The sequence below is a fragment of the Cygnus atratus genome, chromosome 2 (assembly GCF_013377495.2).
Source record: "Cygnus atratus isolate AKBS03 ecotype Queensland, Australia chromosome 2, CAtr_DNAZoo_HiC_assembly, whole genome shotgun sequence".
NCBI lineage: Eukaryota > Metazoa > Chordata > Aves > Anseriformes > Anatidae > Cygnus > Cygnus atratus.
Window position 1 is genome coordinate 68,448,391 of NC_066363.1, and position 26,014 is coordinate 68,474,404.

General features: G+C 50.7%; 1 protein-coding gene across 3 annotated transcripts; it reads left to right on the forward strand.

Annotated features, from left to right (window-relative positions):
• The first annotated feature begins 1,905 nt into the window (after window positions 1-1,905).
• Window positions 1,906-20,144, forward strand: TFAP2A (transcription factor AP-2 alpha). Of its 3 annotated transcripts, none has more exons than XM_050708819.1 (7): window positions 1,906-1,938; window positions 8,822-9,256; window positions 12,177-12,228; window positions 13,372-13,603; window positions 14,375-14,493; window positions 16,734-16,875; window positions 18,432-20,144. In XM_050708819.1, the coding sequence occupies exons 1-7, from the start codon at window positions 1,906-1,908 to the stop codon at window positions 18,718-18,720; spliced, it is 1,302 nt and encodes a 433-aa protein (XP_050564776.1). In that variant the 3' UTR covers window positions 18,721-20,144. The 3 variants fall into 3 exon arrangements, with proteins under 3 accessions (XP_050564776.1, XP_035416161.1, XP_035416162.1); XM_035560268.2 differs by lacking the exon at window positions 1,906-1,938 and adding an exon at window positions 4,332-4,382; XM_035560269.2 differs by lacking the exon at window positions 1,906-1,938 and adding an exon at window positions 7,494-7,586.
• The last annotated feature ends 5,870 nt before the right edge of the window (window positions 20,145-26,014 follow it).

A 26,014-nucleotide genomic window follows, 5' to 3' on the forward strand; every position in this document is an offset into this window, starting at 1 on the left:
GCAGCCAAAAAATCGCCAAATGCGACTTCTGTGACCACGAGCCGGTGGAAATCAGCCTGAAGCCTGTGCCGGCGCTGGGGAAGAGAGAAGGAGAAAGCAACAGTGCGAGGAGCGAGCACAGGGGGTAGGGACCTTCCACTGACCTCTGAAATAGGTGGCAGAGGAAGGAGCTCCGCGACAACTGTCGGAGATTTACACCCCAAATTCACCACCCAGCTGCAAAGCGGCCGGCGCGACGGAGGGAAAGAATAAAATAAAATAAAATAAAATAAAATAAAATAAAATAAAGTGTAACCTGTGCGCTACACCTCCCCCCCCAGCGCTAAAAAAGCGTAGGATTGAGCCCGATGCCAGCCAGGGCTGCCCCGGGGTCCCCAAAACCGTGTTGCGGCCGCCTCCCGGCCAAGCACACGGCTCCCGTCCGTGCGGGGCTGGGGGGGGCAGGGGGGCGGGCGATGGGAGCAGGGGGCGATCCCGACAGCAGGATACGAAAAGAGTGGCAGCCAAGTTTACCAGGAACTTTTCGCCAAAGGCCGGCTTCACACCGGATTAATTCCCCTCCTCTCCCTGGAAATATACATACGTATATATATATATATATAAAATGATAGAAAGTAACGTTTTAAGTAATTGTAAGAAGAAAATCGCTGCACCCCCGGGGCGGCTCGGAGGGGCAGAGCGGCCGGGGAGCAGGCAGGGAAACCCCAGAGCCGCGCAACTTTCACGCTTCTCCCGCTGGGCGAAGGGCCCGCCTTTCCTCGGGAGCTTCCCCGGGCCCGGCGTGGGGGTGGGGGAAGGGGCAGGGCCGGGTAATTAAATTCCGGTGCCCGGCTAATTGCTGTAATTTGACGCTAACTGTACACCTCGGGCAGGCGCCGGGAGCAGCGGTGCGCAGCGCGCCTCTCACGGCCTATTGAGCGCGCTCCGCGCAGGAGCCCCCGGGATCCCCGGCTCTGTCCTCCCCTCCTTGCCCCCAGGCCCCTTCCCCTGCCCCTCCCCGGGGGCTGAGCCCAGCCCAGGACCCCGTTTCCCGGCCAGACGCTGCTGTCCTCCCTCGGTGTCGCCCTGTCTTTTGGCAAGCCTGGGGATGACACGCAGACGGGACAGGGTGCAGCGTTGTCCCGGCTGCGAGATGCGAACAGCTTTTTCTCTGCGCCTTCAAAGTGCAGATGGATGGCAGTCCCCCCGACACCCTGCTCCTCGGCCTGGGAAATCAAAACTGCCCTAAAGCCGGGCCGCCTTCCCGAGGCATTTCGGCACTCGAAAATAGGGTCGGGGGGGGGGGAGGGGGGAGGAAGGAGGGGGAAGATAATAGGGGTGGGAGGTTCGGGCACCGGGAGGCCCGAAGCCCTCAGGATGTCCTAGAGGGGTCGCAGCATCCCCGGAACCGGCCGGGATGGGGAACGGCGGCGGGGACCCCCCTTTACTCCCTCGTAGGGGGGCTGGGAAGATCATCTGCGTCTCTCTTACTTCCTCCCAGCTCCCCCGGCAACCTGCAGCACCCCCGTTCCCCCCTTGGGCTAGTTCGGAAGCTCCAGCCCCGAGGCGCTTTGTATTTAGGGCTGTTATTGTAGGCCGGTTATTGTTATTATTATTATCACTGTCGCAGTTAGGAATTCGCCCCCGAGGGAACCCGCTGCTCCCCCGGGGAGTGGAGGAATAGAAGGACAGGGGGCTCGCCCGTCCCCACCCCAGCCCGGGGCAGCCCTGGGGCTGCGCGGCGGCGGGGGGCAGCGCGCAGGCAGCGCGCAAGTAGCGCGCAGGCGCAGGCAGGGAGCACCTAGCTCTTTATGGCCAGGTGAGAGAGTCCCGGCGCAGGTAAGGGGAGGATTTACCCACAGGCGTTGCGGGTAAATCGCAGTCCATGACCAGAGGGGACCTGGGGATACGCAGCCCGCAGCCAGGATGTCCATCCTTGCCAAAATGGGGGACTGGCAGGTAACGTGAGCCTCCTTTGCTGCTGGATTTTTTTGTTGTTGTTGTTTTGGGGTGGTGGTGTTATTTTGGGAGGGGAGATAGGGCTGGAACGGGGAAAGGTGTCGGGCCTTGCAGCCGCTGGCTGCGGGGGAAGAAGAGGGCTAAATTGTGGGGTGCGTCTACCTGTGCCCCCCAGCCCAATCCCACTGCTTGCTACCTGTTGCAGGGGGACAGCCACGCCGTGGGCTCCCCGAGCCCATCCTGTGCGGAAAAAAAAGCCTCCCACTGTTCCTACCCGGCCGGAGGGGTGCCGGAAGCGGCCCCCGGGGCGAGTTGAAGTTGGGGAGGGTGGCTGGGGGGTGGCAGCGTGGCCCCGGCCCCATGGGGCCGCAGGGACCCCTCCGCCCTACGGGGGAGTCGCCACGCGTGGGGTAACCGGGGCGGTTCTGGGAAATCCCGCAGCCTCCGGAATGTGCGGCCGCGATTTGGGCAGTTAATAAAAACTGAAGGCGAAGGGGGCTGTTAAAGCACTCTTGTTTTTGCTGCGGAAAACGATTTACTTTTTCCCGGGCCGTGCAGCGCAAGATGGGAGCCCATCTTTTCTGCTCCCAACTTTTCGAGTCTCGCGACTAAGTCTTTCCCTGTGCTTTTCTCTCCCTCTCTCTCTCTCTTTCTCTCTCTTTCTTTCATGAAGTAAACAAATATATCTCTTAAGTTATTTTCCCAGTTAGTCCCGGCGTTCTTTTATCAGGTCGGCGCGCAGAAGTGATCAAAAGAGGATTTTGTTGTTATTATTATTTTTAGTTTTCTCCTGAAATCAACCCCTACACGATTTCACTTATGGTCTATCTACCTTGAAATTCACTCCCGGCTTTGCCGTGCGCCCCTTCCCTCCTTTTCGCTGAGCCACCCCTGCAGCTTTGCTGGGCCGTGCGGAGCCGTGCCCGCAGCCCCATGGGGCTGTCCCGGGCGGGGGGCTCCGCACTCCTCGGCCCTGCCCCGCCAGGCCGGCGCTAAGGCGCGGCAACCCCCTGGGTTCCCACCTTCCCCGGCCCGCATTAGCCGGCCTGAATCTGCCAGCTCCATTTGAACCTCAATGGGAGTAAAACCAACAATTTACTCTCCTGCCACTTGCAGACAAAAGAGCCGGTGAGGGGAGAGGAGAAAAAAAAATAGCATCGAGGAGTGGGGGATGAGTGAGGAGGAGGAGGGGAGAGGGGAGGAAAGCGCTGCGTTTTGGGGCTGGGGATGCGCAGGGCAGCGTGTTTCGGCTCCCTCGTGGGCACCCCTATGGGTTCCCCGCGGCCAGAAGGGTTGCTCGTTTCTGCAGGCGGTGAATACGGCCGTGGTGTCGGTGGGTGTCCCCTGGGGGGGTTTCCCCAGGTCTGGAGGTTTGCATGGGGGTCCCCTGCGTGCCCCACTCCGCAGCGGGTCTGGGGGCCCGGACCCGGCCGAACCGTGCCAGGCCCGAGGCAGCGGCCGCAAGGAGGGGAAAAATGGGGAAATGGAGCAAAAGAAAAGAAACCTTTCGGTGGAGGGAGCGAGGCTGGGCATCGCGGGAAACAAAAAAAAAAAAAAAAAAAAAAGAGGTTGGAAAAGAAACCCTAGAGGAGGGCAGGAGGAGCGCTCAGTTAGCAGTGGATTGGTAGGCAAACGAAGCGCTCCACCTAAGAAACAACCCAAGTTTTATTATGGCCATTGTTCTGTCCCTCTGTCGAAGTGCTTGCAAAAGACATTTTGGCTCCTGATGCGTTCGCGTTAGCGCTCGCCCAATGCTGTCTGGGAGGTTATGTTGGGTTTTTTTGTTTGTTTGTTTGTTTGAAGAGCAATAGCCAACAGACCCGAGAGGAAGCAAAGAGTTTGCAAAAGACAGAAGACTTTTAAATATCCACCAAAAAATATAATTTAAAAAAAAAAAAATCAAAGCCGGAGGGCAGCAGCAGCCTCCACAGAGACCAATCAGCCTGGCCAGAGCGCGGCCCGGGTCTCGTTGCTCTCCTCTTGGGTGTTTTCAGCCCGGTGGAAAGAGGAGGAAAAACCCCAAAAAGGAACGAGAAGGGTGGCTTCTCGGCTAGTCCCAAACTCCAAGCAGGCGGGGGGAGCCGCGCACGGGTGGTCAGGGGCCGCTGCCCCCACGCGTGGCTCGGCAAAGCCCCGTGGCCCGTGGGTCCGTTGTACCTGTGTCCGCCGCTGCAGGTTGTTGTGCTGGAGAGCAATTGGGCTATTGTTGATATGCTAATGAGGCGATTAGGCTGTTGGTAAAGAGCTGGAAAAGGGAAAAGTTTCGACCATTAGAGGGAGATCTCAGAGCGCGCAGAGGAGCTGTGCACAGCCTCCGCCAGCCGCGCTCCGCATACCAGAGGCACCACTTTAGTGAAAGGCAAAGAGAAACAAATCCTCTCTCACGCCAATCCATGAAAATGCTTTGGAAACTGACGGATAATATCAAGTATGAGGAATGTGAGGTAAGCGCTTTCCCAGGCCGGGGCAGAGAGCTCCGGGCCACTCAGCTGCGAGCGGGACCCCGCAGCATCCATCGATCTCTGAATTTCGTTTAGGAAAACTTCTGCTCCTTCGCCAGGCTTCCTCGCGGTCCTGCAGCTGGAGAGGGGCTGGGGTCCTTCCCCAGGAACTTCGGGGCTTGTGGAAACCCAGCTTTGTCGGCAGTGTGAGGGAAGACGAGCAGGACGGAGGATGCAGCAGCGGTCTTGTCTCTAGGTAGATCCTCTATAGATAAGGCTCTGTAGGATGCTACGCTCATCCGTGTGGATGGATGGATGGATGGATGGACGGATGGCTGGATGAATGAAAGGGCAAGGAGACAAAGGGAAGAGAGAGAATCGCTCTCGCACGCCAGGTGCCCGAGGCACCCCTATTGATCGACTCGGGACCGACATCTAAAATCCTATATTTCGCTGGAGCCGCGGCTCGCTCGTTGCGAGCCGCGTGCCTTGCGGGGCCAGCTGCGGAGCCGCAATCCGGGGCTGCGGAGCGGCGCCCACCCCCCCCAGCCAGCCTCCGCCCCGCAGGGCCGCGCTCCCCTGGCTCTGGGCAGGGATTTTGGGTCCTCCTGGGAGCGCAGAGCCCACCTAACGGGGGCTGGGAGCCGTTCAGCACAGCCCCGGGTGCGCGCATGTCTGTGTATGGGTGTGCATCCGTCTCTTGAGAAATAGGCGAGTGGCTTTTGACCTGCCAGAAAGGAGAAGACGAAGAAGAAGAAGAAGAGCCATGCCCGGGATGGTTTGCCTCGTCCCAAACCAACGAATACCATTGTCCCGCGTTTCGCAAAAGTTGCTTGTGCCGTGCACTCGAACCGCGCAATAAAGGACTGCACTGTGCAAATGAATGTATTTCTTTGGTGCTGAGCCGGGCGGGGAGGCAGCCCCAGCCTCGGCGGAGCCTCTGCCGACATCTACGCCAGGGGACCGGTGGGGCACGCTCCCGTCCGCCCCCGTCACGGCTTTTGCGATGCTGTAGCGTAGGAAAGGGATGGAGGACTCGCCACACTCGTCGGGGATTAAATTATTTGGTGCTCGGATCCTGGATCGAGCCGTTGGGATGAAGCTGCTCTCCCGGCGTGGGAGCTGAGCGCTTAGATCCACTCGCTGGCGGAAGCCTGATTTCTAGGAATGAGGTGTCAGGGCTATCTTTTAATTATTATTATTTTTTTTCTTAAGTGTTTTCCCCCGGCTGGACTTGGGGAGCAAGCCGTACCTCTCCCCCTCTTCCCCCACCCAGGACGAGGGGTTTTTAGGCGTGGGATTTTGTCCTCAGCGCCTTTTGTCGGCCCCGCGCTGAGGGGATGTGGCACGCCGGTGCCCCTGGCTGCGGGTTGCCGCTCCTGGGAAGGGGATGCGGGCTGCGAGGGGGTTTGCGGGGGAAGGGGAAAAAAAAACGGGGGGAGGGAGCTCCTTCCCTGTGGGGGGCAGGCTCTGAGGAAAGCAAAGGACCTGGGGGAGAGCAGCGGGGCGCAGCCCGGCCGTTCCCGTCCGCCGTTGCGGGGCCGGGCAGCGGAAAGTGGAGCAGCGCCTGGCCGAGGGAGTAGCTGGGGAGTTGTGCAGCCAGTCCGACGGGTTGCGCCGGAGCCCCGGCTTGTCTGGGCCGGGAGAAGCTTTCGCCGTGCCTCTTTTCCCGTCTCCCTCTCCCCCCCACCCCCCCGCCTTCCTTCCCTTCCTTCCCCGCCCGCTGTCTTTTCCCCCCCTTCTTTCTTTTCCCGGCTCCTCCGAGAGGGGGGCCGAGGGGAGCCCGGTGAATGCTCCCAGGACTCCCCAGCCCCCTACCCTGGGCTCGCCTCGGCCTCGAAGAGGAGGAGGAGGAAGAGGAAGAGGAGGACGGCGACGGGGAGGCGGAGGAGGGCTGAGACGGAGCAGGGGAGACACCCAAAAAAAAAAAAGAAAAGACCAAAAAGCTTTCCCAGCCGCTTTCCGGGACGCACGGAGGCGAGCCGGCTCGGCGGCGCTGGGAGCCCCCCGGCGGGGCGCCGTCGAGGCATGGACGGGGCGGCGGCGGGGGGGGGCGGCCCCCCGGAGCCCACCCCGCGGAAAGGAGGCGGCGGGGGCTCCTCGGAGGGTGGCAAGAGCCAAGCAGGGAGCCAGCAGCCGCTCTTCGCCGTGGACTTTGAGGCCGGCTTCGCCCAGCAGCCGCAGCCCGAGGTGCGCCCTCGCCGGCCCGCGGGGGCAGGGGAAGATGGACTGGGGGAAGGGAAGGGAAGGGGAAGGAAGCGAGGGGAAGGGAAGGAAGGGGGGATCCCGCGCCCCCTCCCCTCTCTCTCTCTGCCCGTCCTCCCCCCCCTTTCGCCCCCCCTCACTCCCACCGCACCCCCCTCCCGGCTCCCACCCTCTCCCTCTCTCCGGATCTCTTTCTCTTTCACTTTTGCATGCCTTGCAACCTTTTAAAATGTTGCCCCTTTCCTGTGATTCGTCAGACGCAGCAGCATGTCCCCCCTCTCGCTCTCCCTCTCTCTCCCTTTTTGTCTCTCTCTCTCTCTCTCTCCCCCATCTCTGATTAGATACACTGATTCTTCATTCAATGGACGTCATTTAGAACAGGCTCTGCCTTGAGTTGCCTTCTCGCTTCACGCTCGATTTCCAGCCATTCTTCCCTTATTAAGTATTCGTGTAATATTAATAGTCATGAATATCTGCTATTAGGAGTCTCCAGGAAGGCAGCAGATCTGTTATTAGGAGCTCAAGTGAACCAGCAGCTAAGTCAAAGGAGGAAAAAAAAGAAAGAGACAGAGGAGGGAAAAAAAAAGGATTAAGAAACAAACACATACGCTAAAAAGCGGGAAAAAAAAAAGAAAAAAAAGGCGAAAAAAACAAAACAAAACAAAAAAGCTCCCAACTTTGACTCCTCACACCACGCCAGGATAGAGAGAGAGCTCGCCTTTGCAAGAGCCGATGAAGGGCAGCCGAGATCGGTGCAAGTTCTGATGGATTATCGTGGCGCACCCACGGAGCAGACCCGGCGCCCCGGTCCCCCCCGCGCCTAGCGCCGGGCTCCGGCCGCGCACCCTCCGCGCCCGCGCAGGCTCCGCCGGGGGCTGTGCGCGCAGCTCTGGTCATTTTGCTCTGCTTTTTTGTTGTTGTTGTTATTATCGTTATTTTTTTCTGCCCTGCCTCGTAAACCCCGACTCTTCGCAGATGTTAGTGCACAGTTTTTCGGCTATGGTGAGTGGCTTCGCGGCTCTCTCGGAGGGGGATCGGGCGCTGGGTGTTGCTATTGTTGGCGGCGGTGGCGGTGGCAGCCGGGCTTTCGCATCCAGCTTGCCCGAGAGGGCTCTTTTTCCTTCCTGCATTTTTATTAAATCGGTGCTTTACCTTCCCTTCCGTTTTTTTTTTTTCCTCGCTTTTTTTCTGTTTTTTTTTTCTTCGTTTCTTTTTTTTTCTTTTTCCCTACTGTCTTTATTTCATTTCATTTCATTTCATTTCATTTCATTTCATTTCATTATTTTTGATTTGCGAACGGCAAAAGGCTTTGCTTGGACCCCGCCGCTTAGATTTGTCCCCCTTGCCACCTGCAAACGGGATATTTCCCGTTTCCTTTTTGCGGGCCCGTGGCTCTTTCCCTCCGACCCCCCCTTCCTCTTCCTCCTCTTCCTCTGCGGAGGCCATGCCTTTTTCACCGGACGTACCTGCGGGCTCTTTTGCCCGGCCTCAGGAGCCTCCAGAGCCGAAGACCCCGCGTCCCACCGCCGACCCCCATTTCCGTCGGGCAAACGGGGGGCTCGGCGCGGCTTTGCCCCCGGGTGGGCTGCGGGGGGCTCCCGCGGCCGTGCCTTCGCCCCGACACGTTTGCCGAAGTTGCAAGGGGAACGGGTGGGTGGTCAGAGCCCATTTCGGCATCTTCTGGTAACAAGGTGGCAGTGGTCTTTGATTTCCCACGTTTTTCTTGGGATGTGTTAGCGGCAATCTCGGCGGCTGACTCCGTCTTAATTTTGTTCAGGGCCGGCGGGAGCGTTTTTTGGGTGGCAGGAGCGTTATTATTACTATTATTTTCCTAAGGCCGCTTAAAAATGATTCTTTTTATTTGCGGCAAATACCTGCTCCCGCAACGCCCGGGTGCGATCGGTCGGGAATCCACGCTGTGCCGCCGCAACGTTTTGTGAATTGTTGTGAGCAGTCCTGGTATGAGTAGTGCTATCGCCGCTGCTATCGTCGTCGTTATTGTTAGTATTCGAGAAGCGAGAGCGCCTCAGGATTTTGTTGGAAGGGCGGTGGGGGGGGCAGAGAAATCCCCAGCTCTGTCTCCGAACGGGCGGATCGCCCGGCGGGCGAAATTTGGAAGCCGCTTTTGACGAGAAACAGTTTGATTTTATCTTTTGTTTTTCTTTTCTCCCCCCCTCCTTCTCCTCCCCGTGTCCTCCCCCCCTCCCCCACCCCATTTTGACACCCCCACACCCTAGGAGCGCCACGACAGCACCAGCAACGGGACGGCCCGGCTGCCCCAGCTGGGGACCGTGGGTCAGTCCCCCTACACCAGCGCCCCACCGCTCTCCCACACCCCCAACGCCGACTTCCAGCCTCCCTACTTCCCCCCCCCTTACCAGCCCATCTACCCCCAGTCTCAGGACCCCTACTCCCACGTGAACGACCCCTACAGCCTCAACCCCCTCCACGCCCAGCCGCAGCCCCAGCACCCAGGATGGCCGGGACAGAGGCAGAGCCAGGAGACGGGGCTCCTGCACACGCACCGGGGGCTCCCCCACCAGCTTTCGGGCTTGGACCCCCGCAGGGACTACCGGCGGCACGACGACCTGCTGCACGCCCCGCACGGGCTGGGCTCGGGGCTGGCCGACCTGCCCCTACACTCCATCCCTCACGCCATCGAGGACGTGCCGGTAAGTCCCGCTGCTCGGGCCCTTGCATCCTTCCAGCATCACTCCCCGCATCCCTCTGCCACCCGTCGGGGGGCAGAGGGTGAGGGGAAGGGGATCTCTCCCCACTAAGCAAAAAGGGGAGGGGGGCAATGAGACCCCGAGCCCCCCACCCAGAACAATGGGTTCTTGAGTTTCGTCGATGTATGATGCCTCCCTGTTAGCGTGCCCGCTAAAATATAAATAAATCAAATTACTGTCATTGTTAACAATATCTTTCCTTCTCAATGACAATAAGCTGTTACGATTGGAAGAATGTATAATATCACCACAGGGCCGTGCATTTGGGGATTTCTCGCTGCCTTGGGAAAAACATTAGTCTGAAATGCGAGATCTCATTAAATGTCCTCCCAGGGAAACGTAAAGGGAAAGAGGGGAAAGAAGAAGGAAAAAAAAATTAAAAGTGGGTGAAAGTGGTCTGAGAAGGAAAAAAACGTTCCCCGTGATTACAGAATTGGCATACAGGATAATGACATCTAAAGTTGTAAGAGGATATGGGCAGATCCTCTTCTCCAAAGGAATTAATTGACAAATCAGAGGAAAGCTATATTAAAATGCTGCCTCATTCTTTTAGCAGTAGTGCAGAGGGATGACCTCATAAATCATTAGCTATAGGTTACCAAATTCTAGCCAGATCTGCTACACCCTATATTAAATTAAATGTTTGGAGCCTATCGGGTGGTGTGTTATTTGGGGATCTAATTTTGTTATCAATAAATACAGATTTAAAAATGATTCCTAATTGAGCATGACATTAGCACGAGGGCTGTTTACAAAGCCAGCCGTGCTATTGTTCAGTTAGGAAAGTGGCCTTATGCAATGTGATAGGAATGACTGCTTATGACCAAAGTTCATCTTTCTGGGTTTCTCCCTGAAAATAGAATTAGAACATGCCAATAAATTTATTAAAGCCCACAGAGCTTGTGCTAAGGGGCTGAAGCTGCTTTACTTTGCAACGAGGAAAGAGGAGGAGGGAATTGTGGTATCTGGATGTGATTTTTGCTGAAATGCCATCCCAAATTACAAGATCAAATATTACAACAATATATTCGCTGACAGTTTAATGAGTACAGTTTCGTGTTGCAAGGATAATGTTCAGATGAACTTACCTATTTTGGGGGGTCATTTTGAAATCTTTTGTAAATTATATTTGGGGAAAATAGTGAATTTATTACAGCCCTCATCTGGCTAAATTAGCCACAGAAAATTGCTGGTTATGTTTAGCAGTTTTGCAATAAACGCATACGTTTACCAAAGTGGAGGATTTAGTAAGCAATTTGGATCCGTTAAAAACAGGTCGATTCTTTTAACCTGATATAAAATAACATGGAGGCAATGGTAAGAATAAACTAATTTGTTGACTGCGAGCCCCTGATTGCTGTAGGAACGTGACCTAAAATGTTCTCTTGAATTCCCCCTCACTGTGATTGTGCTTCCTTGCAGTGGGCTGGCTTGGGAAGCGTCTTGTGCAGATATTTTAAGTACAAATCATTTTATTTGCCTTTGTAAGATCTATTAATTAATAGCATTGCTATAGTTTGTGAAAACAAAATGCCATCTGGTTTAAATCCTTACACCAGCCCAGCCATTTTTATTTTCCTCTCTGTAAAACTGAATCAGCAGGATGCATGAAGGAAGGCATAAAAATAAGAGAATGTATCTTTTGAGAACGTTTATCTAGTTATGAAACAACAACAACAAAAATCCTTTGCAGAAATTTGGGTCGTGGAAAGTGTGATTTTTTGAAATTTTCTGTTGCTGCAACAGCTAACCTTTAATAAAAGGGACTGCTAAATATTTAAGAAAATCAAGTAGACGGTGAAAATTATTTAATCATAAATATCTCTGTGGGATTTTAAACTTAACAGTCTTCCCTGTATGGAATATGTGTAGAAATAACACAAATAAAAGTATTATGCCACACTACATTTACTTTATGGGTTTAGGGTGCATGCATAAAGGGATCATATTTCCCCATATAGTTAAAACACAAGAACTGCAGCAGTAGTCATTTCTGAACATTTCTCAATTTAATTATACTTAAATCCAGAAGCACTTTAGGCAAGTTACAAATGAGAGCATTGAGTATAATAAAACCTGTAATAAAGCAACTTAGTACCATCCACCCGGAATCATTGAGATCAGGCACAATTAACAGGAGCATAAATCCAAGACAGAATGGAAAATGTTAGAATCAGTATTATTGTTGGACAAAGACTAGAGAAGGAGTAATAGTTTTTTAAATGGTAATGCCTGTGTTTTGTAACGATTGCGAAATCTTCTATCTCAGCACCACTGGTGTTAATTTGTAAACACAGCCAGACATTATATCGCCTGTCAGTTTTTTTGAATTAGAAAACATGATTTCATTTGACTTTCTAATCACGTTGCGGCGCGGGCGTGCAAAACCCCATCTGCAGCCTCCAGTGCGCAAAAGTGCGAGCGGATAATAGTGGGGACCCCGGGGGTGCAGGGGCTCGGCCCGGCCTGTCTCGGCTCGGATCGCCCCGTCGGTGCGGTGCGGGCGCTTCTTTGTGCTCCCCTGCGGCGGGGAGAGGCCGGGCCGGGGAGGCAGAAAGGGAGGCTGGAGGCCGGCCGGGCGTCGGGCTCGGCAGGGCGAGTCCCGAGGGTATGGGGTGGATCTTTGTTCTTTTTTTTGTTGTTGTTGTTATCATTATTAATTTTTCTCGTTTTTCGTGGAGAAGAGCGGGGAGGGAGGCAGGGTTCCTCCGTGCGAAGGAAGCGCCCCCGAACCCCGTCTCCTCCCCGACCCCCCGTTGTCGCTTTCCCTCTGCCCGGTGCCCTTCGGGGCTCTCCTCCCACGCCCCGCTGCCTTTCGCCGGCGCCGCGCACTGACAGCCCGCCTCTCTCCTTTTCGTTGCAGCACGTAGAAGACCCCGGTATTAACATTCCGGATCAAACTGTAATTAAGAAAGGTGAGCCGCTTCCTCGCGCGTGGTGGCAGAGCCTGGGCGCCGCTGGCCGGGGGCTCGGAGGCAGAGCAGGGCAGCCGGGCTCAGCCCTGCCCTGGAAATGTCCAACAAAGCCGAGCCGGTGCTCTGGTGCCTCGGCAAGCGGCTCCCTTCCCAGCTCTGCGCAGAGCATCGATGTTTAATCGTTGTTGGCAAACTGGACTCTGGAGAACAATCTCTTCCTTCCCCTTCGTGTTTTCGTGGTTAAAGTGCAACGGACACTAGCTGGGCTTCTGGAGAGCAAGGGGCTAGATGCTGGGAACTCAGTTGTGCTTAGCTTTGTGCTCTTTGCTTCGCTTGAGATTGAAATTGCTGGGAAGCTGGGATTGCTGGGAGGCTGAAACTGCTGGGAGGCCAGTCCCGGAGCGGTGTGTGCAGGGCACTGTCGGCGTGTCTCCGCTCGGACGTGTGCTCCCACTGCGCTCCGGACGAGCAGAGGGATGGGAAGGCGGCACAGGGCGGTCCGCTCTGGGTGTGAAGGTGCAAAGCCACCCGGGGGTGCTGTGCCAAGCAAGGTGCCGGCTCACGCCACACTCCCCCCGAGCTCAGCCGCCGCGCTTAAAGTTTCATCCCCTTCCCCTGCCCACGAAGCCTTTGTCACGTCAAATTAGACGTGCAAGGGATAAATCTTAAGAGATGCTCTTTCCGAGCCGACATGATAATTGGCTCTTTTATTAGTAATCTCAAGAGTTCGTTTAACTCCTGGCGTATCTATTAGCCCTCCCAGAGCTATTAATGTCACAAGCCATCTATCCAAAACGGCGGGGGCCCCTTCGGGCCGGGGCTGGGGGGCACGGGCGAGGACGGAGCCTGAAGGCTCCCGCTGGGCCCCGGGAGAGGGAAAAGGGGCCCGGGTGGCCGCGGCCCCCCGGGAATCGCCTCCCTCGGCGTCCAGCGCTGGATTCCCCGTTTGTTTTCCCTCGCTTGATGGCGTTGTTCTGGTGGAGGGCAGCCGCTCCGCTCTCCCCCTGCGGACGAAGGGGTGCCTGCCCTCGCCTCACCCCCCCGGTCCCACCCCCGTAGTCCGGCGGCCGCCTCTCCTCCTCCTCCTGCCCTGTCTCCCCGCCCGCTCCTCACCCTCACCGCCCTGCTCCTCCCTCCCTGCAGGCCCCGTGTCCCTCTCCAAGTCTAACAACAACGCCGTCTCCTCCATCCCCATCAACAAGGACGCGCTTTTCGGCGGGGTGGTCAACCCCAACGAGGTCTTCTGCTCGGTGCCGGGCCGCCTCTCGCTGCTCAGCTCCACCTCCAAGTACAAGGTCACGGTGGCGGAAGTGCAGCGACGCCTCTCGCCGCCCGAGTGCCTCAACGCCTCCCTGCTGGGCGGAGTGCTGCGGAGGTGAGGGGCGGCGGGCTCCGTGTGTGTGTGTGTGAGGCGGGGGGACGCCGCCGACCGTTACCGCCCTAACGGGCGCCCGCGAGCTGAGAAGCGGGGGGGGGAGTTGGGGGAGGGGGGGGCTCAGCGCGCACCCCCCCTGCCGCCAGGGGTCGGGGCAGAGCCGGCAGAAGGGGGGGGGCGCGCTCTAGCCATGACGACGCGGCCTGTCGTGGGTGCCCTTTCGTCATGTCATGTACCCCAATAGCAGTGGCACTCCCAAGCCCCTGGGTTGTGGAGACCACCCCCCCGATGTAACGTAGTCCAGACAATTAAAGAGTGTTTGGGCAGGGAATAAAATCCAGGGGATAAAACACAGGCGATAAACTCCTGGGTTAATTGACCAAAGTGGTCCGTCTCCTGTCCCCATCTCTGTTGGGAAGCTCATCTGTGGGGAGATGAACCCCTGTGCGTTCATCTCCCCGTTCATGTGTGGTGGTGTGGGCTCCTGACCTTCCCAGTTAGTGAAATACGTAGTGGCCCTCATCAGAGAGCAGGCAACCCCTTCAGGGACATGGCGGGTGAGGGTGCGAAGAGGGTTGTCGCCTCACTGTGCAGCTCCCATCCATGCATTAGGCTCAGCTTTCAGCCCTTTCTCCCCAAAAACCTCCCCTCAACACCCCTTCAAATAGCAAATCCCCCCCAAACCTCTCCTCAACACCCCTTCTGTAGGAACACGGTGTCCTGGTGCAAATCCCGGCCCTCTCTTCTAACCATCTTTCTGTTGTGGTGCAGGGCAAAGTCCAAAAATGGAGGGCGATCTCTCAGAGAGAAACTGGACAAAATAGGGCTAAACCTGCCAGCCGGGAGGCGCAAAGCTGCTAATGTCACCTTGCTCACTTCGCTGGTGGAGGGTAAGTGACTCCATGGGCTGTGAGGGTTGGTGGGGTAAACCTTGCCCATTGGTTTTCCCCAGCAGGACAAGGCTTAGTTGTTTTTTGTTTTTGTTTTTTTTTTTTTCCCTGAGTCAGTGCTGAGGCATTGTGTTTGGTCAGATAAAAACGTACATCTCTGCCTTTTGTTTTAATCTGAAACGGGCTTGCATGAGTCCTGCAGACTCAGCAGCATGTCCCACCGTTGGTTAATTTGCTTTGGACTAGATCTTTTCAGGGTCCTGTCCCGCTCCCGTAGTCAGGCCAGTAATCCCTCCCCAGTGTAAACTGGTTTTGTTGGCGGCAGCGAGCAGGGGCTGAGGGCTTGGTCCCGCCAGTGCTGGATTGGAAGTTACAGGGAGCAGAGTTGCTGCCTTCCTTCTTCCACCAGTGGACAACTAGGCGATCTTAAATGTCAAAAGCTGCAGCCACATCAGGATTCGCCTCCCTCATGCCCCCAGCAACATAACAGTAAATCATTTGAGTTTTCTGACATCTGCATTTGAGAAATGCGTGACCATTACTTCCTGAATTAATTTGGGAATCCTTGACCTAAGCTATGAATTAATGGTGTCCTGAAAGCCTCAAAGTTGCACTCCCCCACTTCCCTTTTGGTTCTCATTTTCAGAACATATGTTCCCTTCATTATATCATTCTCCTCTACTTTGCTCTGGCCAGAAAACGTGCAGCTTACTTTTAACACCTTCGGATGCCCTATGCTTTCAGAACTCGGAGGTGGGAAGCTCAAGACTTTGCAATCATTTAGTTTTGAAACAGTTGCTTTTCCACCCTGGCTGGCACAAAGTAAACCCACAACCAGAAAATACGTCCTCCTCCTTTCTCCTTACTTGTGGGTTTCGCAACGTTTTGGACCGCTTCAGTCTGCAGAGTGCTTTTAACCTCAGCCCGGGCTGTGCAGGTTAGCTTAAGTTTGGTTGTGTAGGAGGGAATTTGTAGCTTTGTTTTGTTGTCACTTTGCGTTCTGCTAGACATGTTTCATGTTCAAAGGGATGGGGAAAGAAGTGCTGTGCCATGCCAGACTTCATTTTTTTTTAAAAAGCATTCAGATTAGTAGCTGCAGTATATTTATACTGTGTGAAAATTACTGTGTCTTCGTGTTTTTGAAAAGGCTTTGCAATTGCATCAATACACCATAGTAAAAAAAAATCACAAGGGGAGAACTTGTAAAAAGTCTAGATTTGGTAGACGCTTAACATTATTCACAAATAATGAATATGGAAGATGTTTTATGGTAATCTATTGTTCTGCTTGGCTTTGGCATACAATGGCTCTAAAAGAATGATTATTTGTTTTTAATAAAAATAAGAAGCAAAACAGAGGCCTGATCTCCAGTTAGCTTAGCGGTGGTGGCTAATTTTGGGGGGATAATAGTATAAACATTGCTTGGGTTTTGAGTCCTGTAGCGATGAGGCACTTTCTAGAGTACTGTTATTGTTTATGATCCGCTCCATTTTATGGAAACAAGCTCACTGGACTGAGGCTTTGAAGCTCTAATTGGCGCATGCGTTCTTCCGGAGCTAGAGCTAATGGCAGGAAGCCCTGCAGTAAAAACCAACTGGTTCAGGAAATTAAAACCAAAGATTTGAAAATCAACAAAACAGACAGACTCGGTGGAATGACCCTAAAATTCTCATGGTTAATCGTTTTGGGGGTGAATGTATAATTATATGCGATCAAGTTAAAATTTAAACACTTAGCTGTTTAATGCATTTTATTTGAAAGAGCTCTAGGAGTAATTATGATCAATATTAATCATTGATGCATTGCAAAAGAATATAGAGACATGGCTGAGGCAAACAAATATTTCTGGAGTAAATAGCTTTGAATGAAATATGTATGAATGGCTGTTGTATACATGTATATGTGTAAATGTAAGTGCACATTCTAGGTGCATGGAGCCGGTCTGTATAAAATCTGTTAGTCAATGGAAACTTTAAAAAAAAAATCGAGTGTGAGATTTCACTTGTAATAGCCATCGTGAAAATACACATTTGCATTGCCCTAAACTGAAGCAAAGACAACTCCTACACGGTAAGATGTGATTAGTATTTCTTACCGTACCTTTTTGTAAAGAAACAAGTCCAAGTCTTTTAGAAGAAGAACCCGAGTAGAAGGTAGTGCTTTCTTTCCTAATGGATTTTTGCCTCTGTGCCATGTGTACTGATGAGCTGTGTGTTTTCCTCCCGCATCTCCCTTTGCAGGAGAAGCAGTCCATCTAGCTAGAGATTTTGGGTATGTTTGTGAGACAGAATTTCCTGCCAAAGCAGTAGCTGAATTTCTCAACCGACAACATTCCGATCCAAATGAGCAAGTCACAAGAAAAAACATGCTTCTAGCTACAAAGTAAGACATTTACCTTTCTGGCATGTTGCTTAATTGTGAGGGGAGGGTGAGAGACCCGGGTTTGGGGCCTTTGTGTGCAAGTGTTTGCCAAGTAGTCAGTGGCTAATGGTTTTGCAAATTGTGAGGGGGTGTGTGTGCCCTCACGCTCTAGGAGTGCTGCATAACCCAGCTTGGTCTCCATCAAGTTGGTTTGTGAGGATTACCTTGAAAGTGAGTTGTGAAAATTGTGGGTGGATGTTTAGTTTTAGAAAAGGCAATAACTATTCAAAGAAAAACATTTTCCAGGTCTTTTCACTTAGCTTATCAGTTTAGGTGGAAGGGGAAGGTTTCCCATTGACAGTAAAATAAAACTGGCCCATTAAACCGATTTCATTTCATTAAAATCTGCAATGGTTCTTTCTTCCCTAGGAGCTCTGTTACTTAGTGAATATAGGGATATTAAAAATGTATTTTAAATGCCAATCTGTATGCAGTCAAAATGCTAGTGGAGTTTATCATTGGTGGGGCTGACTAGACTTCCAGGTGGCTTGTGAAAAGAAAATGATTGTTTTGATATGTTTGCTGGAAATTAAAAGGGCTGTTTAGTAGCCCTTAATTACCAATGGAGGTGTCACCAAAGGGCACAGTGCCAGAGAGCGCAGGCAGAAGATGGGAGCCAGTTTATGGCTGGAAGACATTAACGCGGGTTTTAGAACACAAACTATTTCAACACGCCTCTAAGCTCTTGCTGTAAGGTGTGTTATTTCCCCAGCCATTTGTGCAGCGAGCGGGTGATACAGCCTCATTTCTGCACTGTGCCCTCGTATCCTCCCTTCCTGCCTCCCTGGAAGGAAATTTCCAGACCCCAGTTAGCGTCAGCCTTCCCCTCTGTGGGAAGGTCCCTTCGGATTTCGAGATATAGATGTACATATATAAGTGCTTCAGAATACCCTAATTTAAAGCCTCCGTTCCCCTCTCTGCCCTCACTCTTTCTTCCTGACACGTGGGCGTGTTTTAGCCTCGTGCAGGAGGAGGCCCAAGGCTCTCTCCAGTTCCAAAACACAAATAAATCCCTGAAAACCTTTCTTTGGATATTGCTCCTCATCTCTTCCATTCCCCTTCACTGGAGAACTTTAAACCATGTTACAGTTCTGTTCCAAAACCCAGCTGGGAAGGGATGTGTGTTTGCAGGAAGGGTTGCGATGTGGGGATTGCGATGTGGGGATTTGGTGGGCAAAAGATGCTCGCATATGCGTGCTGCTTGTTTGCCTGTGCATTGGCTGGGGCGTGAGGCGTGTGCGCAATTGTGTGTGTATGTGAGCTGAGGGGAAAAGGTTTGTGCATGCCTGCCAAGAGTGAGAATCGGGGGAAAGGTTGTGCAGAAGGAGGGGTGGAGAGCGCGTGTGCATGTGTGCACTCGGGGCAGCAGCCCCCTTGATCCAGGGCCTTGTGTAATCTAGCAGGGAGTGCACATGGACTTTGCTGCTGACAGCGATGGTTCATTTCCCTCCCTCTCTCTTCCCCTCCCTCCTGCCCTCCCTCCCTCTCTCTGTCTCTCTGCTCCATTTGTGCTACAGACAGATCTGTAAAGAGTTCACCGACCTGCTGGCTCAGGACCGATCTCCCCTGGGGAACTCGCGGCCCAACCCCATTTTGGAGCCGGGCATCCAGAGCTGCCTGACCCACTTCAACCTCATCTCGCATGGCTTCGGCAGCCCAGCGGTGTGCGCTGCCGTCACCGCCCTGCAGAACTATCTCACCGAGGCGCTCAAGGCCATGGACAAAATGTACCTCAGCAACAATCCCAACAGCCACACAGACAACAACACCAAAAGCGGCGACAAAGAGGAGAAGCACCGAAAGTGAGGATCCCCCTCACACTCCTCTCCCTTCCCCCCTTACAGCCAGCCCATCAGTCCATTCATCTCCCTCCTCCCTCTTCCCTGCACCCAGCACCCCAGGCTACAGCAACAGAATGAGTGTCCTTCTGCCAATCCTGTTCTCTGACTCTGCAGGACTGCTCTGCCCTCTCCCCACACCCTTTCCCAGCATCCACAATTCCATTTTTCCCCTTTTCACTCGCCCCTCCTCTCCCCCGCTGCTACCATCGTTTTACTACCCCAGTTTGGAGCCTAAGAGAACAGAGCAGGGGGATGGAGCCAGCAAAGAGAAAAAGTTCTGTCTTGAGTTTGTGAACTTTTTTTTTTTTAATAAAACAAAAGGAGGAAAACAAAAACAAAACAAAAAAGGACCTTTTTTTTCTAAAAATATATTAAAAATAATTAAAAAAAATAATACTTAAAAAAAAATTCTATGAGCTTCACCGGACTGAATCATCACCTTCCCTTACATAAACTTCAGTTAAGATTGTAGCCATATTAAGAAAAAAGCGAAAAAAGTGCAACAGCAGCAGCAACAGCAAACAAACAAACAAAAGGCAAAAAGGACTGATGACATTTTATCAGTATTGTGAATAAACTTGAACACAAAACACAAGCAGTTCCATGTCATATCTTCAGTTATAGAACTTTTTCCTGTCAAAGGTAAAGCGACCAACTTGAACTTTCTATTGCAACACGATTCACGGTTATTATATAAGGGAATCAGTGTTCATGTATGTATATATTTATTTATGTGTAATTTAATGGGAATTGTAAATATGGTGAGTCTGTTTTAAGCCTTTTTTTATTTATCTGGTGATCTCGTTTACCTCTTGTTTAGTGGGTTTTAAATCTTCCCCTCTTAGTTCATCATGTGGTTCATGGTACTTATTTAGATATCAGAGGTTTTTTGGGGGTTTTTCTCTGGGATACATCATTTTTAGCCCTGTTGTAGCATGTTAAAGGCGACAATGAAGCAGCTGAACAAATAAAAAAACATTAATTTTTATATATAATTAGTACGACATTTAGTTTCTCATTGCAGAAAAAATTAAGTGATGTTGGACCCTGGCAAGATTTTTAAACATGTTAGTGGTTTTACAACCTTTATGTGTTGTGGGAAATGAAAGAAGTTATTTTTATCCACTGTCCCTTTCCTGAAAGCACCATCAGAGCAATAAATTAATATTGTCTTTTAAAACAAGATTTAGCTTTTCTTTCCTTTTTTTTTTCCTTCCTCCCTTTTGTTTTTCTTTTTCTCCTTTTTTTTTTTTTCCTTCCAAAGAACTTCAAACATTTGGGACCACCTGGTATCCTGTAATTCCACTGGCCATATTGGAAGCAGTTATAGTTGTATTGTATTGAGTTGTGCCGGCAGTAGTTTCCATGCCTGTCAATGTATCATAGTCCTTTGTTGCCCAGATAAATAAATATTTGATACGCTTTATGTCGATTTTTTTATTCAGTGGCTGTCTTTACCCAGGCGTATTTTTGTTCTTGGCAGTATTTTTTATTCAGTATGGTTACAGTAATTGAGTTTAACTCTCCCTTGACAATTGCTCCTTGCAATAAGCAGCTGAACCCATTGTTTCCCTCAAGTATAATAAAAACTTACTTTCAACTTGGAGTTCAGAGCAGGGTATCATTTAGATATTCCACTGAGTCTGTATTCAGACAAATGACACAATAAAGCACAATGTATTCTTTTGGATAAAAAATTGTCTGTACTACTAAGAAAATGACACACTATCTTTTCTTTAACCAAAACATAATTTTATTTAAAAAATAAAGTTTTATTTTATTTATGTTGACCTGTAGGTTTTTATTTATGTTTCTATATAGCATACAGAATTATAAGCCTATAAAATTTTGTATATGTAGTTGTCCTAAAGGAGAGTGGAGATAAACAAAAATCTATCTCAAGAAGGACATTTTAAAAAGAATCATTGCTAAGCAAATACTGAAAATTAGGTGCTCTGAGGAAAAAGAAAACAAAAACCAAAAAACTGGTGCATCAGAACTGAGTGCTCCCTCCCCCTCAAGAAAATGAAAAGCTCCATAGTTGATGCCAACAACATCATCTCATGGTTGTGAACTTTACTGAAATCTTGCAGGAGACAGATTATTTCTGATTGATGGTTCATGTTTTAGAGGAAGGCTCAGACTGACATTTTGAGATCTCTGTGTTAGGTTGTAAGGAACTGCAGTTTTTATCTTAAGTTTCTTCTTGTGGAGACCAGTTGTAAAATAGGGAAGTTTGGTTAAAAAATAATAAAAAATGGAGTGTACATCTTGTACGTAGGCTGTAAAAACGTGAGAATTCAGACTTCGAATCTATTTTCTTTGGCCCAAGGGGTAGGTGAAATCTGGATTGTACTGGATTATATTATATCACAGGAAAAGGGGCTAATGCAGTTGAAATTGTAAAGGCATTTTAAAGAGATGGTCTCCTTTAAGTGGCGATGATATTTTGGTTGTGGTGGCTGATTTTTCTCTCTTTCTCGACTCTGCTTCTCCCTCTCTCTTTCTCTCTCTCTCTCTTTCTTTTTGCTCAGGCAGAAATTGAGGAGGTTAAGAGGGAGATGCTTACAATAAAGCTGCAAAGAGAATTAACATTTGCTCATATATTTTGACGTTTGGTAGGGCTGGTGAAGCAAAGCATTAGATAAAGCCCAAGATGTTTCATTTTGCTTTGGTAATCTACTTATGGAAGGCAGTGTAAAATCAATCTTGCCAAGCAGAAAGAGAGTTGGTGGAGTCTAAATTCTATTTCTGAGAGCCAGCCAGTTTATAAAAATGGTGAATATTTTTTTCTTATAAATTGAAAGTGGATCTTTTGAATGCAAAGCTGCAATTGTTTTAAAAACAGTTATTTATTATTTCCAAGAGAGACTGGTTAACTGTAAAGTAGATGTAACAAAATAATGAGGTGAATGAACCCTAACTGTACATATTCTTGACATAAATGAAATGCACACTGTTGTAGCAGGTGAAGTGAAGCATTGTCTATCAGGGCTGTTTTTCTTGGCTGCATCTCAGATTGTGTGTGGGATCCTAACCTCAGGCACAATAGCATTCATAAACAGCAATACATTGCTGCTCTTTCTACACCAACACATGAATACTCATTTTTAAACGAAAACAATCTTATTAAATACCATTCATTCATATCTGGATTTACAGATGCTTGTTACTTTTTGAAACCTGTACCTAATATAATTGTTTTATACTGGGCAATGTATAAAGCAGTCTTATGCTAGAACATTATAAGGTCATAATAAATAATGTTTTAAAGATATAATTAGCTACTTTACGCTAGGAGAGTGCATTTTAAGTGTCCTTCTGCTGCATTAGCAAGCCACCAGAAAACAGAAATGAAATAACCTTGCGTAATTTCTTTATTATTATATTATTATTTCTAAGGAAGGATTTTGCAGGCAATAATGGAAATTAGACCAGCTTCAGGTTCAGCCTCTTCCTCTGTGCCCAACATGCAGTTACTAAAACGTGCTAATTACTTTAGTGTTCTTTGGATGCTTTTTTAACATTGTGATAAACCCGCAGTAGTACAATTCTAGGTCACGCTTTTTATACACTAACAAAGATCTGCTGTTATTTTCTTTCCCAGATAGGCTGAAATTCGGGTGAGTGGCTGCATGTTAGACCGTTGCTGCCACACAAAGCTAATTTCTGCATGTGAACCAAAACACAGCTCAGCGGTCTTGCACCATGGATAAGGACAGCCCTTCTCTTTGTACCGTAATTTACCCCACCCTCCAAAATCGAATATTAGTATAATTTGAGATTTAACTGGTGGAACAGCCATCAGGACAGCAATGCCCCGCAGCTGAAATAATATTTAAAATAGAAGGGATTTGACATTTGAGAAGTCAGTGGCTTGAAATACCCAGTTGTACTTAGCTAATTCAGTCCTTAACCTCTGGTTTCAAATAAATCAATTACAGTCGATTCCACTTCAGTTCAGAAGTGCACGAGGTTTTTAGTTAATTGAATACATTTTATTCACTTGCTAGGAGTATTCATTTATCCAAACCCTTACGTTTGAGGGCGATTTCTTATTGTCCATGATAAATTTGACTGTGTAATCAGATCAACTCCTTGTTTGTTTACTCATGTCCTGCCTTGCATTGAAATTCCAGAGTGCACTTCCCTTTCCCTTGTCGGTATGTATGTGTCTGAGCCCAAACTGGATTCTCAGAGCGCCAGCCCTCGCCTTCAAAAAGCGTAGCTAAAATAATAAACATCGCTCTGACAAGGAGCGGCGCGAAGCCCATCCCAGCTAGACAGGGCGGCGTGATTTAAGCAGCTCGACAGCCGAACAGAAAAGGTTAGGAGTGTACAAAATAAATCGTGCATCTGGTTCTATCCCGTGCATCTTCCCTGAATGGAACAGCTATGTCGCTGCTCCCTGCCCTGCAAGTGCCAGGAGCCGTTAACTCTTGGAGAGTGTTTGGAGCCTGCTCAGCCTCTGCAGGAGACGATTTTGTTGAGAGCAGGGCGGTGAGGTTGTGCCACTGATCCATTCCAAACAGATAGGGATATACACAGTCCTTTGGATGTGGTGTTTTCAGAACCCTGCTGGTGTTGGTTTGCTGTTTTGGAAAGGAAAGGGGTTAATTAGCATCATTATCAATCACTAATGCTTGTCTAACGTGTCCAAAAAATAATCAAGTTAGAGGACTGCATGAAGCTAACATCTGCTTCATTCCAGCTAAAGATTTTTCCCTATATTGTTCAATTATTGGAAGTCCACACCAGTTTCAGGCTTTGTCAGGGCCATAAAACAGGGTCAGATCGTTAGAAATCTAGAATGGAGGGGAAAGTGCAATATAAATAACAAATGGCTTCATTATTTGAGTTACAGGTGCATGAATGGCCGTGAAAATGAACAGGGATTACTAGAATGTGTTCCTTCTTTTTATCTCCAGGATGGAGAAAAAAAGAAATCAGCCAAGCCTGGTTCTTAAATCATTTGTCCTCTCTAATGCAATATTTAGTTGAGCAACCCCAAACTCCCCCAAAATAAGTAATTTAAAGCAATTGGAAGCAGAGGAAAAGTAAAACTCTTTCATGACTATTTACTAGTGGAGCCTTACTGGTTTCAGTATAGCAGAATGGCCTTGTTTCTCTTTTTCTAGCTGAAGTTGCTAGACTTCCTTGGGTGGCTGATGTTTTGGGCAGGGCAAATAGAAATATAGCTTATGACAAAGGGAAAGATTTGTGTCCTTGAGCTGTTACTCTTCTGTTCTGGTGCCTGGTGCTGTACGCAAGCAGGTGACAGATCTGTGGGCTTTCATTCCCTTTTATAGTCTCTGCAGTCACATCTCCGTGAGGCCGTGTTCGGCTTGAGTGGCCCAAATTAGAGGGCCAGCATTTCTACTCTCTCTGATGAAGTGGCTGGGGCACCTTCACTGAGTGAACACAATGTGGAATTCAGGCTGTTTCTACCTGGAGAGCTTTTTCATAGGGTAGGAGGGACCCAATGGTTTCCAGCCTTGCTTTTCCTTCTGTTTCTTTTGCAAGGCAGGCACTGGCACCCAAAGATCACCATGAGCTTTGCAATTATCTAGTCTTTTTTATTGTAGTCACTCATTTGCACAGATACCTTCAGACCAGGTGGAGGAAAGCATGTCCCAGGTGCAGAAGGAATTGTCTTGTTTTCAGAGCAGGGAGGTGAAGGGCTGCCCGCTGTGAAATGAGTGTCGTTGCTCAAGTGAGATATGCACACACCCCAGTCCTAGTTTCCATGGACATTACAGGAGCTATGTGAAGACCTTTCCTGTCTAGAGGTACTCTTGAGCCATGCTGCTCTTGTTGCCTGTGGTGTGGTTAATTCCCTTTGTAATAGTCTATTGGAAGCAGATGGGGGGGCTCTGAACGGAGAGTTGTTTTCTGGCAGGAGCGTGGGCCATGCAGTTGGGCTCTCAGGCTTAGGGATGTATGTTACTTCACCATGATGGTTTTGGTTGTGCTCCTACTGGCTTGTTGGTCCGGCAGGACTCCTGCCCTGTGCTGCTCTGGGCATAGCTGCCCCCTCCTCTCTGTGTGAAATCTGCCCCAAGCCCAAAGCTGCGGATAAAGAAGCAGAGGTGTGAAATACACGGGGCACGTTTTCGGTGGTGCTTGGGGCTGTGGGGAAGGAGAGAGCTGCCTTCCCGATCCTCTCCCCTGCTCCCTTCCTGAGCCTGCTGGCTGCCTCCCAGCTCCAGCACCCCCTTCTCACCCTCTCCCTGGCTGCTGGGTGTGGCTCCCACTGCTAGTCCTGTCTCTCCCACGGCCTTTCCTCTCCTGTTTGGGGATTGTCTTTCTGCTCTGCAAGCGAGGTGGCCTGGACCTTAGCTGGGGAGAGCCCCTGCTGTGGCCTCAGCTCTCCCCTCCCGTGTAGACCCAAAGAGCTGGAGTGTAAACATGTCAAAAATGTGCTCCTGCTGTCCCTGCCCAGGTTTGGGCTCTTAGCAGATGGGTTTTCCTATTGCCACAGAGACGGGAGGCAGGATGTTCCCGAGGCCTGTTGTGTGGGCTCAGGCTGGCCAAGGGGGCTTCTCCCCATCCCCGTGCACTCCCCATGCAGCCACCTGACTGGAAAGGACAGGATTTTGCAGGGAGCTGGGGAGAGGGAGAAAATCTGATGGAAAAGGGTTTTGCTCCAAGCCTTCCACGTAGCCCAGACAGGACTGTGAGGGGTCAGAGATAACCCCGTCCCACACTGCAGCTGCCTCTGGAAAGTTTCTTGGGAAGGCACTGGGAAAACTGGAGCCTGCAGGAGAGCACCGGCTGCTGCTAGGAGCCTCTCAGAGGCTGGCTGCTTGTTTGTTTGCATCATCACACCCAGGGAGGCTTTCCGTCCGGGGTGTCCCTCTGTCCATCCGTGTGGCTGTGCTCGGAGGCGCGTAGGCAGGTGGCTGTGTGCGGAGGTGTGGGTGCCTTTGCCCTTGTCCATGGGTGTCCATAGGTGTCTATGGGTGTCCTTTCGTCTCTGCAGGCGAGTGTATTTATCTCACCATCCCTGCGACTTTTGGAGGGGCTGAGAGAGGAGGGGGTTGGGAGGGCTGTCTCCCAGATAGTTGATATTCCAGGTTCAACCTCTTTCTCTGCTCTCATTCTCTAAACCCAGCCGGGGGGAGTGTCGCCCCAGGCCGAACATATGCTTCTTTCCATTGCACTAATCCACCTTCAGCGTGGAGGAATAATTGCTCGAGTGTCCATGGCTCCTCTCCGCTTTGTCCCTCGCTGGCTCCCATCAGCTTGGCACATGCCAT